Source organism: Recurvomyces mirabilis, assembly GCF_035927965.1.
Source record: "Recurvomyces mirabilis strain CCFEE 5264 chromosome Unknown scaffold_2, whole genome shotgun sequence".
Taxonomy (NCBI): Eukaryota; Fungi; Ascomycota; class Dothideomycetes; order Mycosphaerellales; family Teratosphaeriaceae; genus Recurvomyces; species Recurvomyces mirabilis.
In genome coordinates, this window is record NW_027041936.1 from 309,546 (window position 1) to 325,147 (window position 15,602).

General features: G+C 53.1%; 5 protein-coding genes and 1 non-coding gene across 6 annotated transcripts; 1 reads left to right on the forward strand and 5 right to left on the reverse strand.

Moving 5' to 3' along the window:
• The first annotated feature begins 4 nt into the window (after positions 1–4).
• LTS14_000854 lies at positions 5–102 on the forward strand. Its single transcript has one exon. It is a non-coding gene; the product is annotated as a tRNA-Thr (tRNA).
• A 740-nt stretch (positions 103–842) lies between these two features.
• LTS14_000855 (uncharacterized protein) lies at positions 843–1,435 on the reverse strand (the record flags this gene model as incomplete). The annotated part of the gene is made up of 2 exons (XM_064833564.1): positions 843–1,208; positions 1,268–1,435. The coding sequence occupies 2 exons, from the start codon at positions 1,433–1,435 to the stop codon at positions 843–845; spliced, it is 534 nt and encodes a 177-aa protein (XP_064698525.1).
• A 1,551-nt stretch (positions 1,436–2,986) lies between these two features.
• Positions 2,987–4,073, reverse strand: LTS14_000856 (uncharacterized protein; the record flags this gene model as incomplete). Its single annotated transcript, XM_064833565.1, has 2 exons — positions 2,987–3,521; positions 3,577–4,073. The coding sequence occupies 2 exons, from the start codon at positions 4,071–4,073 to the stop codon at positions 2,987–2,989; spliced, it is 1,032 nt and encodes a 343-aa protein (XP_064698526.1).
• An 805-nt stretch (positions 4,074–4,878) lies between these two features.
• On the reverse strand, positions 4,879–7,129 carry LTS14_000857 (uncharacterized protein; the record flags this gene model as incomplete). Its single annotated transcript, XM_064833566.1, has 2 exons — positions 4,879–5,396; positions 5,449–7,129. 2 exons carry the CDS (start codon positions 7,127–7,129, stop codon positions 4,879–4,881), a joined length of 2,199 nt encoding a protein of 732 aa, XP_064698527.1.
• Positions 7,130–8,621: 1,492 nt separating this feature from the next.
• Positions 8,622–9,885, reverse strand: LTS14_000858 (uncharacterized protein; the record flags this gene model as incomplete). Its single annotated transcript, XM_064833567.1, has 3 exons — positions 8,622–8,763; positions 8,821–9,669; positions 9,734–9,885. The coding sequence occupies 3 exons, from the start codon at positions 9,883–9,885 to the stop codon at positions 8,622–8,624; spliced, it is 1,143 nt and encodes a 380-aa protein (XP_064698528.1).
• Positions 9,886–12,135: 2,250 nt separating this feature from the next.
• On the reverse strand, positions 12,136–13,193 carry LTS14_000859 (uncharacterized protein; the record flags this gene model as incomplete). The annotated part of the gene is made up of 8 exons (XM_064833568.1): positions 12,136–12,202; positions 12,259–12,288; positions 12,345–12,386; positions 12,432–12,452; positions 12,514–12,621; positions 12,675–12,734; positions 12,785–13,052; positions 13,106–13,193. The coding sequence occupies 8 exons, from the start codon at positions 13,191–13,193 to the stop codon at positions 12,136–12,138; spliced, it is 684 nt and encodes a 227-aa protein (XP_064698529.1).
• Between the last annotated feature and the right edge of the window lie 2,409 nt (positions 13,194–15,602).

A 15,602-nucleotide genomic window follows, 5' to 3' on the forward strand; every position in this document is an offset into this window, starting at 1 on the left:
GCTAACTCCGAGAAGCGCAGTGGTAACGCGTCGCACTTGTATTGCTGTCCACTGGATCAATCCACCATGCGAAGATCCCTGGTTCAATTCCAGGTTGAGGCAGTCTCTACGATCTTCGGCAGCATCATGCTGTCACGTCTTTTTGCCATTTCGACGATCTAGGTTCGACATCGTTTTTGTGGTGTGAAAGTGGAGTCAACGGTGTGCGGACAACGGATTCATGTAGCGCCTTCAGTACATAATGAACAACTACGTCGAAACAAGGACAGAAGTACCAGGGGAGAGTACCTACTAAAGAATCCTCGTGTTATCCTGGATGTCTCAATTTGCGCAGCTTGCAGCTCGAAATCAGGGCTAAAGACACCGAGATGAAGAAGGGGTCGATTGAGGTCTACCAGCGTCACCAGCAGATGATCGAAAGTACTTCTAGGGGTCGAGTTATGGCCAAGCCGACGAATTATCGAGTCGAGTTCACGAGCACAGCCTCCCACCGTGCGTATTACGGTCATAGCAATGGCTAGCAGGATCTCTGAAAGCGCCAGCCATACTTGAGCTTGGTCAGATGGGCATCATAAGCAGCGACGATGGTTCGAACGGATGACAAGCGTTGGTTCAACTGAAGCAAACTTGGATAGCTAAGTAGCTATTGTGTAATCGAGAGAAGAAAACTCCCAAATCAAAAGCCTCAAAGTGGTGAAGTACAGTGTCTCCCGCTTCGAGACAAGTCCCCATCCTTCGACGACATGGTTGCGCACCTCACGCATTGCACTGTGCGTCTCGCAAGAATCCCGTTCCCTCCTGAAATATCCTCGGTGATCAGGACTTCGGGAAGAGGAGACAAATTACCATCCTGAGAATCCTGAGGATCCACCCCAGCCTCCTCCGTTACCTGCAGCTTCACCTCCGCCGTTTCCACCAGCGGGGGGAGCAGCTTTACCACCGGAAGGGGGAGGAGCCGCGCCACCAGCAGGGGGAGATTTAGCACCACCAGCAGGAGGAGGGTTCGCGCCGCCAGGAGGAGGAGGGTTCGCGCCGCCAGCCGGGGGAGGAGCCGCGCCGCCAGCAGGGGGAGGTTTCGCACCACCAGCAGGGGGAGGAGCCGCACCGTCTTTAGGAGGAGGGTTCGCACCGCCAGCAGGCGGAGCAGGCGGGGCTGGAGCAGGAGGTGGTGGAGGCGGAGCTGGAAGAGCCAAAGCTGGAGGTGGTGGCTTACTGAAGGTTAGAAATTTTGCATGACGAGAGCCGCAGTGGAAGTGAGGACTCTTACCGGGACCTTAGAAGCTGTCGGCGTTGGGACAGACATCGAGCTCGAGGTCGATGATGACACAGGCCATCCGTCGTTGGACGGCCAGCTGGAGTCGCGTCGATCGACGGCAGTCGGGGCTGCGACGGCACAGAGGCCGAAAGCAAGAGCGGCAGCGATAGTGGCTCTCATCTTGTCGGTCGAGTAAGGAGAGTCTGAGCGAGTGTGGTTGTGGTGAAGATGAAGGAATGGTAACGACGGTGGAGATTCAGTAGAGGAGGAAAGTCTTAGATATGAGTGAGTGGTCCGCAACTTGTCTTTATAACAGTGGTCGCCTCGAAGTGTCGATTGCCATTATGTGCCGTAGGGGCGATTCGTCTGTGTTTGTCTTGTGCTTAGACCACCAATGTCGATTTGTAGATGCCGGGTTCCATGAACAACGTTCAAGAATACGAGAGGGCAAGAGCCAATCTCTGTATCGAGTCAGGAATCGGACGGAAGCAGCTCAGCTGGATGCTACCACCATATGCAGATCAACACATACTGAGGGCACGCCATTCAGCCGTGTCCAGATGTCCGGGCCATGGCGTAGGCAAGGGTTCGCACCTAGCACAGCGAGGAGCGGTCTGCTCTCGATACTCATTCAAGTCATACTTAAAGTCTCCCTGGCATGAGCACACATTGAGACGGTAATGTTCAAGGGCCCACATGGGGTCGAGGTCTTCTGTGCAGCACCGGCAACCATCTCACTGGCCAGTCCATACACATTCCAGCGCATAGCATCGGCCGTACTCCACACATGTATTCATGCTCTCAAGCCACTGTATCCCAGCTCACTTAGAAGATCAAGAAGCTTCATTCGTGGCGGGATGGAGTGGCCTTGCCAAGCACGGAACGGCACCATGCTGCTCCAGCTGATCGCGGGCTGAACTCCTGAATGTGACACGTTGGCGGCTTCGGTTCAGCTACGGGTTGGAAGGTGGCCGTGAAGAGTAGTCCTGCAAAAGTAGCATAACCGTTAGGCTAACAGATGAGTATCTTAAGCTTCATTGGCCGCGCCGTCCCTCCGCGGCACCGACCATACACCCCAGATGTCAAGGCTTATTTTAGCCATGAGGCACGACGTAAGAGGACGACAGGACGATGCAGGCGGCACTCACGTGTCCGCAGAAGACGATGACTGAAGAAGAGCCAAACGGACGAACCGCAGATCTTGATAGCCATAAAGATGCCGCATGCATCGCCGCCTTGTACATGACGCCAATGACCATGCCACGTTCTGACTGGACCATAAGCTTCCGGCCCTTTGACCCACGAGCCTCGTGGCCTCAAGAAGTCCCCGATCTTATTCCCACCGTGCCCGAGTAATGGCACAGGGGGGTCGTCCAATACCAGTCCTTGGCATCGACCAGCGGCCACGATGCAGATTTCGATCCCCAGAACCTGGAAGATCAACAGCAACAACTAGCCCGGTGGAGAAGTCCCAGGCCTGATACAGTGCTGGAGACCTCCAAGGCCCTGCGTCCGAATCAGATACTGCCTAGGCTTCGAGGATGATCAGGCTACGTGACCCCGAATAGAGAGGCCTGGTGGGGTCTTGGGAAGTCTTTCTCCCTGGGACGTGACACAGCGCGAGTCGTGCAAGCCGAAATCCGAAGGGCACTCTATCAACAAACCTCGCTGCTCGACATCAGGATCTATCCCGTCAGGTTCCTATACAAGCAATATCTACATCACCGTCACTCATCGCCGCTGGTGCTTAATACTCCCCGCCCCCTTACTCCCAATAATATTCGTGCTCTTTCCCCCGGGACAAAACACGACCTGAAACCCCGCCCCACTGGGAATAACAAACGTACTGGTCTGATCATCATAAGCATAACTATACGCGTCCGGACACGCGCTCTTCGCCGCCTTCGAATAATAGCTCGGCGAGCATTTATTCGGATTATTGTAGGAGCCCGTGCAGCAGTAATTGGCTTGGCCGTATTTCACGCAGGCTGATGTGCAGGGGTTGTAGACGGGGCGTTGGATGTTGTCGTCTGGGTAGGGGTAGACTCCATTGCCGGGGGCGGTGGGGGGGTTAACTTGGAGGTCCCAGGGGCACCAGGAGGAGATGGAGGAGGCGGTGTTTTTGGTGTCGAAGGGGAGGGGTTGGGAGCTGGAGGTGCCGAGGAATTGCTGGTTGTTGGTGTAGGGGTTGTAGTTTGAGCCGGTGAAGAAGTTGCCTATTGAGGCTACGCAGGAGGGGTTTGTGGTTGAGGGGTCGATGTTTTGGCTGTCATAATTCGCGTTAGCATATCAGACTTCTGCATGTGTTTTGTATGACTTACAGCGCCTGATTCCCATTTGGCTGCATAACAATGGCCAAAGGATAATTATATCCATCCACAAGACTGATATCGTAAAAAGTCTGCTGATCGCTCCCCGTCAACGTGAACTCGGCCAACGTCGCCGGTGCCGCCCCAGGACCTTTACAAGCCAGCAGACCCCCACAGTCCCCCGTCGTGCATTGCGAGCCGCCTCCATTCGCATTCCCTTGTCCATTGCTGTTGAAGGTGCAGTTTGAGCGGGCCCAGACTCGACCTTGCCAGTCTTCGCTCACTTGGACTGTGACGTTTGTGTTTGGGGCTGCTACCCAGCCGGTGTTTTGGGGTCCGGTGCCGCCCTGGGTCAGGATTGCTGGGTAGATTGTTTCGGAGCAGAGGTTTGTTACGAGGATGGATGTGTTCGTGTTGCCGTTTTGTCGGATGGCGATGTTGTTCGTGCGCAAGTGGTGTTCGGCTGATGCTGTGAGGGCGTACAAGAGGATTGATGCGAAGGTAGACATGATGGGCGTATGCGGCGCGGTGTTGTCTCGTAAGGCGTGGCTATGTTCGTAAGGTATAGGCTTTCAAGGTGAGAGCTGACATCCAGCACTTCTATGTCAACAGTCCAGCTGCTATGGGAGGTTTCGTGGGCGAGGTGTGAGGAGGCATGAGATAAGAGATAGTGAACAAGAGATATCCTATCCTATCTTGACTCATGACTACTGTACGCGAGCTGTACTTGATGTCGCTTCCGTGCTGCATTGCCTCATGCGCAGGGGCAGCCGCAGCCCGATTGTTGATGATGTTGCAAGGGCCAATGGTCGAGGGCCTGAACGCGATCCTTGAAACGCGAGTCGATCGGAGACGCCACTGATGTCATGGTCGCTGGTGTATAGTTTTGCATTTAGGAGAAGAACTTGATCACGAGTACGTAGAACTTCGGGAATTCAGTTCTAATAATAATACAGCGACTGCTGAAGCACCTATCTATAGCGATGCACCATCGAAGGGCGCAAGAATGTAGATATACCCCTCGCTTCCCACGCCATCAATTCCTAATGAACAACTTACTTCATGGAAACAGCATGTCTCGACCACGACAAGGTTGCTACCGTCTTAAGGCGCCTGTCAATGCGCTCCTATTCGTTGTAATAATATAGGAAGTCCTGTCCCCAACAACGGAGGTGGGGCGAAGGATAGGCATGGGAGGCACGATTACCTACCGAATCCGCGGCTTGCTCAATCTCGTAAGATCCATTCAAACTGCATGTCTACAAGCCTGCTCCCCAATCCTCGTCGACTACCTATTCAAGAGTCACGCGCCTCCTACAGAAAACTAGTAATCGATGCGTGCACGCCCAGACACGCCTCAAAGATCGGCACACTCATACTCGTCAACCCACAAATCGTGATCGCCTTCGCCGACGCCGTCCCATTCGCATAAGGTCTGAACAGCTTCGTGCGGAGATCCGTGTACGTATGAAAAGTCGTCGCATTGCTAGCGATATCCATCGCCACATTGTGCCAAAACGCTGGTGACAGCGGCTCGTTAGGCGCCAACGTCTTGTTGTAGTCGTACGTTTGACGGGCGGAGTACTCGAACTGCCATTCCACGTCGCCCGCGGCGACCCAGGCGTGGGCGTTGGAGATGTTGGCGTAGTAGTTCATGCTGTCGAGGACTTCGAAGGTGTCGGCGTCTACCATGTAATACCTGAAGCCTGCGTTGAGGTTCGTGTATGGTGTGACGGACTGAGCGATCCAGCCGACTGCAGCCGCCGTCTGGGCGCTCTTGACGGTGGCATTATTGGAGTAGACAACGCCGAATTCATCCGCATGTGTGTGGCCTGGGGTTAGAAGTCAGCATGGATTGCGCCGTGCCTGTGATACTCTGCTCACCGAAGAAAGTTCCCCTGATTGTATTGTTGAAGCGATCTACGATTTGGTACCATAGATCAGTCTGTGCTGGATGGCCCTCGAAGCTTGTGCTACCACCAGTGTTTACGTGCTGGATAAGCCAAACAGGCTGGCTCTTGGCCTCCGCATCAAGCAAATAGTCGACCAGGATGGAGAACATGCCCGTGGAATCCGCGACGTTGCCATTGATGTAGTTGTAGATGTTGAAGTAGTACCACACGTCGCTGTTTAACGAGATGATGATGAGACCCTCCTTGGTCATCGTACGGTATATCCCGAGGCCACTGTTGACGACAGACTGGGCGTCAGCAGCGGACAGCCATCCATAGTTTGTCCAAGCTGCCGAGACGTTCTGGTAGTTCCAGAGCTGCTGAAGCGGGTACGACGCGTTCGCTGGCAGGCCCGTGTCCACCGGGAATGCGGTGAAGGCGTGAGGGTAGGTGTCGTGGTTACCGAGTGTAGGATAGACTGGTACGTTTGGTCCGAAGCCATTATAGAACTGTTGATAGGCCTCCAGCTCGTTCAGCGCGACGTATGGCTTCGTCAATTCCCAGATGTCATGGCTGACGAGATCTCCAGTGTAGATGCTAAAGGCAAAGTCGTCCACGGCAAAACCAGTGACTTTGGGAATGGCTCGGAAGAGCGACGTTGCAAGGGCTTCCGGAGTGTCGCAGAGGTAGTTGCCGAACAGGCTGGCGGGAAGAGCCACGTTGGCAGAGGTATTCGTGTACGGGAAAACTCGGCAACAGAGTGGGCCATTACAAGCTGCTTCAGACCCTACCACGTACCGTGGGTCAAGATGGTAATCGGAGAAGTGAATGACCTTGAGAGGCTGCTTGGTGCTGGATTTCAATGGGGCCGCAGCTGGCTTGTTCGGCTTGCCTTTGAAGAGCGCAGTAGCGTTGACAGGTGGAGGAGATGGCAGTGGGCAGACGCCGAACATGTATGCGCAAAGCAGAGAACCATCGTCTCCCGTGACATTCATGGCCGGTATCGTCGCACCAACGTCTGTAGACGCTATCTGGAACAGGCCAATGCAAATTGGTACTGGTAAGACCGCAGATAGGCCATTGCAGATTGGGTAGGAGATCTCTGCAAGCAACTCTTGCTGCACACGCATGGCCTGCTGCAAACCGACCATGATCGTTTTACACTGCTGGCAGTTTGCGCCAGAGGCATTTTTCGCATCCAAGATGAGAGCGATTGCCTCTTTTGCGAATTGCGTTGTATTCGGCAAGCCAGATGCGACTGGGCCGTTAGCCAGGGAAGCTGGGTAGGTAGGGAAGACAGGATACGCAAGGTCTGCCGGGTTCGGCACGTAAGATGTTACCACGCTGCTCGTGGCTATGGAAGAGGAAGTCGGCGTTGCTGACGTCTGGGACGGGCGATTCCACCACGTAGGCCATCCTTGCCATCCTTGCCACTGACGGGGCCAGCTCTCCCATCCATGGCCCTGTGAATAACTGGAACTTGCAGCGGCAGAGGTGGTGGTAGCAGAAGCGGTGATCCTGGCTGAAGCAGTCACATTGCTCGCGTAGGTTGTGGATGTGGTCTTGACAGTGCCATTCAAGAAGGTGTTGTATGAGAAGGTGAGGGGGCTGGTCGTGTCCTCGGCCAACGCTCTCGCACTCAGAAGTGCTACGGTGATAGCTTGAAAGAACATTATGCTTCAGGAGAGAGGACTTGCTGTTTCTGGAGACGAAAGAGAGAATGCCAAGCGCAGCTGTTGAGGGCAGATGAGAATATGTACCTTACCTTGGCTTTCCATCAAGATCCGGGCAGCACGTCGACACCAATGACAGCGTTCCTGCAGCATCTCGTCGCGCCAGCTAGATACGCCATGCTTTTCTGCAGGCAATTACCAATGGGAGGTGACGTTGGAGAAGCGTGGGATGAATGGAGAGGAGGGTCAAGCTTTGAGATCTGAGTCTGGAGCTGCAAGGTGGGCACGTGGGAAGCTTGGCGGGCCTCCAACTGTAGGCGAGTACACCCCGATCCTTTTCAGGCCTAGGATGATAGAGCTCTTGGTACATAGAGTTTAGTAGCTTCAGATCAATGAGGAAAGTGTAATATGCGGCATGATCGAGATGCAGCAACGATCACATCTACGGCCTGTAGGAGAATCAGTCCGATGGTGATCACAAGAAAGTGCCTTGCGAGAGACTACCTACTGGGCTTCTGGAGGTACACCAAATATCAAGCACCAATCAAGGACAAGCGAAGGCGAAACCATTGGTCAATACAAAGGGCGTTCAATGGACAGCACGACGCAAGACCAGAAGGCTCATATGTACGGAATGACAACCGGTCTCTTCTCCTTACCCATCGAGCTTCGGCTGGAGATCTACAATCTCGTCATCCGGCCTACTATTGAGACGACAGCATCTCAGCTGAAGGCAAGCCAGTCTCATCTCCGCCTCGTACCGCATGGCACCCACCACGGCGCTCTCCTCGCCACATCCCATCAGATCCGGCAGGACTGCCTGACCCACGGTGTTTATTCCAGCTTAGTGCACATCGAGACGACTGAGGACGATGGCGAAACCTGGACGCTGTTATCGGGACTCCAAGTCTCCAATCTACCACGGCTATACTTCTATCGATATCTGGATGCTACGCCGCAAGGAGAGAAGTACCGTATCACGACATTGCCCCGGATAGGAGGTAGAAGACGAGTGGGTGTAGTGTCTTTCCCGCAGATGGAGGGGGTGGGCGTTTGTGTTTTCTTCCAGGATTTGGAACGGAGGCCAGCGGTCTGGCAAAAGGGCTTGGTGAGGCTGGGGACTGTGTCGAGGGTGGATTCATGAGAGCAATTTTGTCGATGGGTATACCTGTCGATCGGAATAAAGGTAGGAGAGAGTATGAGTCGATACGAAAGGGATGATTGATCATATCTACTCTTGTGCCCTTTTGCTACAATGCTGACCGAGAATTGAAAGCGAAATGTCATAATCGTCATGGATGCCAAGCCAAAGGAGTGTGGGCGCAGTCAGTCGCTGCCGAGTCCGATTTACATGTGTCCACAATCCCTTCCCCCTCTGCAGTCTTCTGCCATACCCTCCATCTCGAACGCCGATACATACGAGACTCGCTCTTCCTCGCCTCCAACTTTGCTGTGACGGACACAGAATGCGCCGTGAACATGTGAGGAGGCTTTACATGGCAGCATAACCACCCGGTGCTGTGACAGTCACTGTGACGGTGTCCGTGCAACCACAAGTGCTAGCTTTGGATGTGGTCTTCGATGTCTTCAAGGTCGTAGGTGTGCTAGTGACCTTGGTCGAGGTGGTTGAAGACCTTTACACGGGTGGTTAGCTACCATCATAGCAGATGGCAAGATAATGAGCTGCTTACTTGGTAGACGAAGGTGTGCTCGATTGCTTGGACGAAGTTGTGCTGGAGACGGTACTGGATTTGGGAGTAGATGTAGCGGAGGAGGAAGTAAGTTTCGTCGAGCTCGTAGGAACTGTAGAAGTTAAAGAGAGGGTTGAAGATTTAGATGTGGTGCCTTTGGTCGTAGTGTCTGTGTGGGTAGTGGAGTGGCTGGCCGACGTCGATGTAGAGTGACTGGTAGAAGTGGAGTGGCTTTTAGAGATGGAAGTCGAATGCGATGTTGAGGTGGTGGATGGGGTGGTGGCCGAGATAGGGCTGGTGTGGCTAGAAGTCGAGGAGGTTGTCTTGGACGATTTGGAGGTGGTAGCCGGGGTGCTGTAGACCTTGCTACTGCTTGTGGTGGTCGACTCGGATGATGTAGAACGCTTGGTTGACGAAGATTCGACGGACTTCGTGCTTGAGGTCGATGCCTTGGAGCTGCTCTTGGACTCACTCTTGGTTGACGTGGTGATGGGCGATGTGGTGGCCGAAGAACTCTGCTTGGATGTGGTGCTGCTGCTCTTCTCGGACGCCGTAGCGCTTGAAGATGTAGAGAGGGAAGTCGCGGAGGATATGGGCTGTGTACTACTGCTCTTCTCGGACTTCGTAGTGCTTGAGGCTGTAGATGAGGATACTGGTTTCGTACTGCTGCTCTTCTCGGACTTAGACGCGCTTGAGGTCGTCGAGGGCGATGAAGTATAGGGGGTAATGGACTTCGTGCTGCTGCTACTCGCGCTCTTGGTGCTCGAAGAGGTCGTCCCTGGAATCGTGCTTGTGGATGAAGAGACTTTGGAGCTACTCGGAGATTTCGTGACGATGCTGGAGCTTGTACTGATTCGTATCAGCGTATGTCCTTACATCTTACCACTGGTAGATACGTACGATGATGATTTACTCTTGGAGCTCGAGACTGGAGTGGTTCTGAGGTATTGTCAGTATGACCTTGCCATTTTTCATGCAAGGAGCACGTACGATGAGGATTTGCTCGTCGAGCTGGAGGCGGGAACGCTTCTGGAACTCTGTTAGGTTGACATGGCGGGCCGGCATACGAAAAGATCCCTACGAAGTTGAACTCTTCTGCGTCGTCGTGCTGAAGCGCTGTTAGTATGGACCGTCTACATATACGACCACACGTAGGAACATACGGTGTGGTAGCTGATACAACTGGAGCCGAGGACGATGAGCTGCTTCCAAGGAGTCAGCGTACAATCCGCATGCGACGATATTGAGCTACACACCTCTTCGTCTCCGTTGTCTTCACCGATGCAGTAGATGTGGATGAGGTGCTGTAGCACAGTCAATACATGATTCGAGATAAGACGGCGACGACTATGCGTACCTCTTGCTCTCCTTACTTGTGCTCGAAGCTGTGGATCTGTTGTGACGGCATTTAGCGGCAGCCAGTGGCCTCAAGCTAGAAGGACGCACGATTCTACCGGCGAGCTGGTGGATGAGACGGAAGTACTGTCATTCCATCAGTATGCAATAACTAATAGGTAGAGTGAGTGTATTTCTACCTTTTACTACCTTGGCTTGTGCTCGATTTGGTGGATCTATCGTGATGAACATCAATGGTCACAAATTTCCACGATTGTCGGTACTTACGATTTTGAAGGCGAGGTCGTGCTCGACACTGATGTACTGTGGTAATGCTGTCAGCCAAATGTACTATGCTAGCTATGGTCGTGATCATACGTAGAGATCTTCGATGTTTCACTCTTGCTGGCCGAAGCAGTCGATCTGAGCATGGTCAGCAGTGGCGCAATGAGGTTCTGTAAGCAGGAACGAACGATGTCTCTCTCGTCAGTGACGTAGCAGTACTGGCGAAAGCTATCAGTTACATCGACTTTGTTCGGTCTCTGGGTCAGACTTGCCTGCTGGTCTTGGTTGTAGTCGATTTTGAAGGTATGGAGCTGGTAGAGCTGATCGAGTAGTCAGTGGAGAGTCTTCAGGAGTCAGGTAGTGGCACCCACCTGCTAATCTGGGTAGTACTCGGCTTTGAGGATGTGGAGCTGGGTGCCATGTTAGCTAGGTTGTATAAAGCAGACTTGGTTCGGTAATGATCGCTAGCTTACCTGCTTGAGCTTTTGGTGGTCTCGGACTTCGATGCGGTGGAAGAGCTGCCTCGAATCAGTGATCATACTCATGTGTAGTCCGCACACACTGTGATGGTCGTAAACTCCATCTCGCTCGACGAGATCAGAGAACGTAGAAGTCTCATGGTCGAGCATTAAGAGCGCGGACCATATCTTACGGCCTTACTGACGAGCCATAGATGCCTAAGAATGTGACCTACCTTGTCTTCACAGAGACACTGGTACTGGATCTACGGGATGTCAGTAGGAACACCACAAGAGCAGTGCAAGTCACTCACGACTTGACGCTACTTGTAGAGCTTGCTTTAGTTGTCTCTGTCGTTGGGAAGGACGATCTGGGGGTGTGTCAACTCATGACGATGATGGCAAGACGAGTCTGCTATACTTGGATGTTGTGGTCGGCTTGGTAAAGGTGGAGGAGCTATACCATCTTCAGCGTAAGCCCGAGGTCGCATGAAAGGAATTATACCTAGAGCTACTCTCAATCTTGGTAGATGTAGAAGCCGTCGTAGAAGCACTGCTTGTGGCCGATTCCGTTGTGCTAGACGATGAAAGAGGTGTTGTAGGTTTGGCCGAGCTTGTAGATGATGTCTTGACAGCGACACTCGTAGTGACCTTGGAGCTTGACGATGAAGATACTGGTGTGGTCTTGCCGGAGCTACTACTGGATAAGGATGACCTTTCGCAGACATCAGCAAGATACTGGCGTGCTGTCGAGCAACCTGCGGACATACTTTGCAGGTCTCGTGGAGGTGGTGTAGCTTCTGTAACGAATCAGTACTTTGTCCCCGAAACTATGCACAGCTCACTTACGACGACTTGGATGTTTCTGTCACCGAGGAGGGAGTAGTGGAGGAACTCATCAAGGTCAGCCTGATGAATGGTACATGGAACCTGGCGTGGCACTCACGATGCTTTCGACGTCACTTTCGTGGAGAAAGCAGTAGTGGACGAAGTCCTGGACGGTGGTCAGTCGCGAGGCAAAACGCTTCGGGTGGTGTGAAATGCTTTTGGGTGGAAGACGATGCTCTATGGAACGGTAAGCGGACAGGACTTTGATGCAGGACAGTGACACTTACTTAGTGCTCGAGCTTGTCGTCTTCACTTCGGTGCTACTTGTACTAGTAGTAGAGGGTTTGGTCGTGACTGGGGTTGAGCTTGACAGGGAAGATGAAGATTTCTCCGTAGTCCTGGGCCCTGGTCAGTGCTGCGCACACGAATGCATCGCACCTGGGACGTTATACTTCTGCGAGGATGTCACTGAAGAGCTGTGTAGCGTCAGTCATAATATATCCTTAAGATAGAGAGATCCAAGATTACTGACCTGGTAGACCCGGGCTTCGTCGAGGTCGAACTAAGGTCAAAGTCAGTACAACTAGCATCAAGACGCATACTCTGGCAATTCCAAACCTTGACTTGGACGTTGCGACAGGTGTGCTCGAGGCCGACGATCTGAATGAATCAGCAGAATGCACCGTATAATAAGGCGTTACTTACGAAGTAGACGTTGAGCTGGTACTGGAGCTTTCAAATTGTCAGCGCGGTATGGACCAAGCGTCGTGGCGAGGGATGCCATTACCTCTTGCTTTCCACTTTGCTGGTGGTACTAGTAGAAGACGTCTTGCTTTCTGGCTTGGTAGAAACGGCGCTGGATGTCTTCGACTCGGTAGTGCTAGAAGTGGAGGAGCTGGCAATACATCAGCCAACATCTGGTTCGTTGTTATTGGCCTAGAACCATACCTCGTCTTTGCAGTCGTCGAAGATACAGTGCTGGTGGATACCGGCGTAGATTTGCTCGAGCTGCGGAATTGTCAGTACGCGAGACAATATACAAGGAGTGGTTGACGCACGTAGTGGAGACCTTGGTCGTGGTCGAAGTTGACGAGGATCCGCCATAGCCACCTGGCGAGTCCGGGGTAGTCGACGAAGAGGTTGCGGTAGTATCTTTCGTGCTAGATGGCGTGGAAGTGGTTGTATCACCTCCATATCCAGGCGGCGAGCTACCACGCTTTTCGAGTGCTTGATCGATGATTTCAGGGGAGGCACATCGCTTCGTCCATTCGGTAGCGAAGGCAGCGTCACGAAGGGATAACCGAATGATATCGGTAAGCTCACATGCTGATAATTAGTCGTCAGCGTTGATCATGACTGATAGGCGTTCCATAACCCACGAGATCTCTCGTCGAGGGGCAGGGCGGCTCCGAATGAGCTCTTGCCTACCGCGAGGTGAACCGCCAATAGCTTGACGAAGAACTGCATCTTGATAGCGAGCGGACGCAGAAGCGATTGTGGTAGATCAACTACAGAATGACTGAACGAATGAAGGACGGGACAGACAACGAGAGCCTGCTGCGCACCGCCTTTGGAGTTGAAGGATCAAACCTGATGGCAGTCTGCCTACCTGGGCTGTGTATATAACTACGGTGGTATCTAGCCACGGAACACAAATTATCGCGATGAGCTGCAGCCCATCATTACTGCTTGTCTTTGGCGGCTGCGAGTAGAGTATCAGCGTTGACTGTCCTCTCCGGGTCTGCGGTGAAGGCCTAGCTCCCGTGTCAGCGACGAGGAGCATATGCAGGACATGGATACTACTTTGGGAAGTTCTGTTGTCCAATAGCAATCTTGATTGCTCGCTTTGGCCTGTTTTCGTCAAGCGATATGTCGGCGCCATATCACCGCTGCAAGCATGCACTGAATATGCTAGAGACTTCCAGGAGCACTGGGTCTTGTCGGGTGGCGATCTCTGCTGCAAAGCTGCCGCGGGACCGACCACGTTGAAGGCACCAGATCATAGGGACCCAACCCGGAGTCTCATCTTGGCGGATCTACACTCGCAACAGTGGTACGCTACGGGTTGGGCGAGGTAAGGCGGCTCACGGCTGGCTGATGGCGACATACCGCGCAGCGTTTCGTCCACCCGCTTGCCATTAATGAATGGAGCATCGCTAGGATTGAGTACATGTTGTGATCGAGCAAGCCGAGTGGTACATTACACCTTCGATATTGTTCGTTGCATGGTCGCTCACTCAGCCTCGTGGCCCTGCTCGACAGCTTGGCCGCGGCATATAGTGCTGGCATATAGCCATAAATATGGGGTCCCCGCACTGTAGACTTGAGCAGGAGCCGGGTAAAACAAGCTCGTGAAGTGGCTACTTCAGCGTGGTCATAGTGGCGTGGTGTAACGGGCGCTGTCATTCAGTGTCAACGCGAGACATGTCCACTGCCTGTAATAACGAACCTGCATGCAGAGAGCCCGGCCATCCACACACAGCGGCAAGTCTGTTGAGTTACCATAGGGGCACAACTCCCGAAGCCATCCCCACGTGGCATTTAGGTTGATCCGGACGTAGGATCAGCGATGACGCAGCGATATTCAAGGCCACCCGAGGAGGGACGGGATCATCTACCGCAGTCGCCGCAATAGCGACTACTTAGTACCTGATGATGCAAAGGCCAAGCGTCGGGTTGCTCGTGGCCGAGTCGGTTCACGAGATGCTGGATAGATGACCCAGAGCAGGCCTGATCCTCTGCATGCACGCCGGAAGATCTGTTCGATTGGAGGGGGATCAATTGTCCCGCCGCGTGTTTATATGAGTTGCAGCAAAACAGGATGTGTTAGTTCTCGGAGATGCCAGGTATTCGTCCTCGACTCCACAGTCCATTGGCATATGGCTCATCTCAACGAGTGAGGTCGACTTGCGGGTCGCCACGAGAATGATATCTTGGCGCCGATCTGCCAGATGGTAACACAGCGTAATAGACGGCTGCACGTTCTTTGCTGCTGTCGGGCTTGACGTATTGCACAAGCATGTTGTATTGGAACGGGATCGTGCAGGCAAAAGTAAAGGCTGCTTGTTGTTGCCCCTCGCCAGCCAGTTCGCTTCTTCCGGAGTTTCGTAGAAATGAATATTCTACAGGAAATCAATTCGGTGGACAGAGCTTTGCTGACAGCCTACCTAAAAGCTCATATACCCTGCCTGGAAGTGTCCGATACTGGCCATGCTGCACTATCCGCCCGCTCCCCAGTTTCTGCCGTCCAATGCATGCAGACAGCTGCATTCGCGGTGCAGGACTTGCGTCAAGAATTCAAAAGTAGGCCGGCTGCTCCTAATTTTGTACATTGGGCCTCGAGCCGCACCATGCTTGCGGTAGCTAGAGAAGAGCACTATTCTAGTGCCTAGATCTGTGTCACCATTGAGGATGCTTTACGGTTCGCACAGCTCGCAGTGTGCCCGATACAGGCAACAGAGCTCGAGCCGGGGACTGCGCTTTTCGTCCAGATCGCGGCGTCGCATCATGATAGATGTCTGCGACAGACTTGATACCTGCCACGCTCATTGTGACGGACAACAACTTTATTTTATCCTCCGCGGCTAAATAAATTAGTTCTAACGGAGAAATGATTTCCCGGGACATCCAACTTCACCTTGACATTTCGCTTTGTGGATGTTGATATTGAGGCGATCACCTATCATCGATCGATGCTCCATGCAGACTTCGAAAACCTCGCTACGCAACTCAGTGATTTGCCAGAATAAGTGTGCCAAGCATTGACCGGACTATCCGGACTATCAAGAACGTAGGATCTGAAACTGGCCTGATCACGGCCCAAAGGCTTTGTACCGTACCACATCTGGCAGTCGAGATCTTAGCAGCAGCGATTGC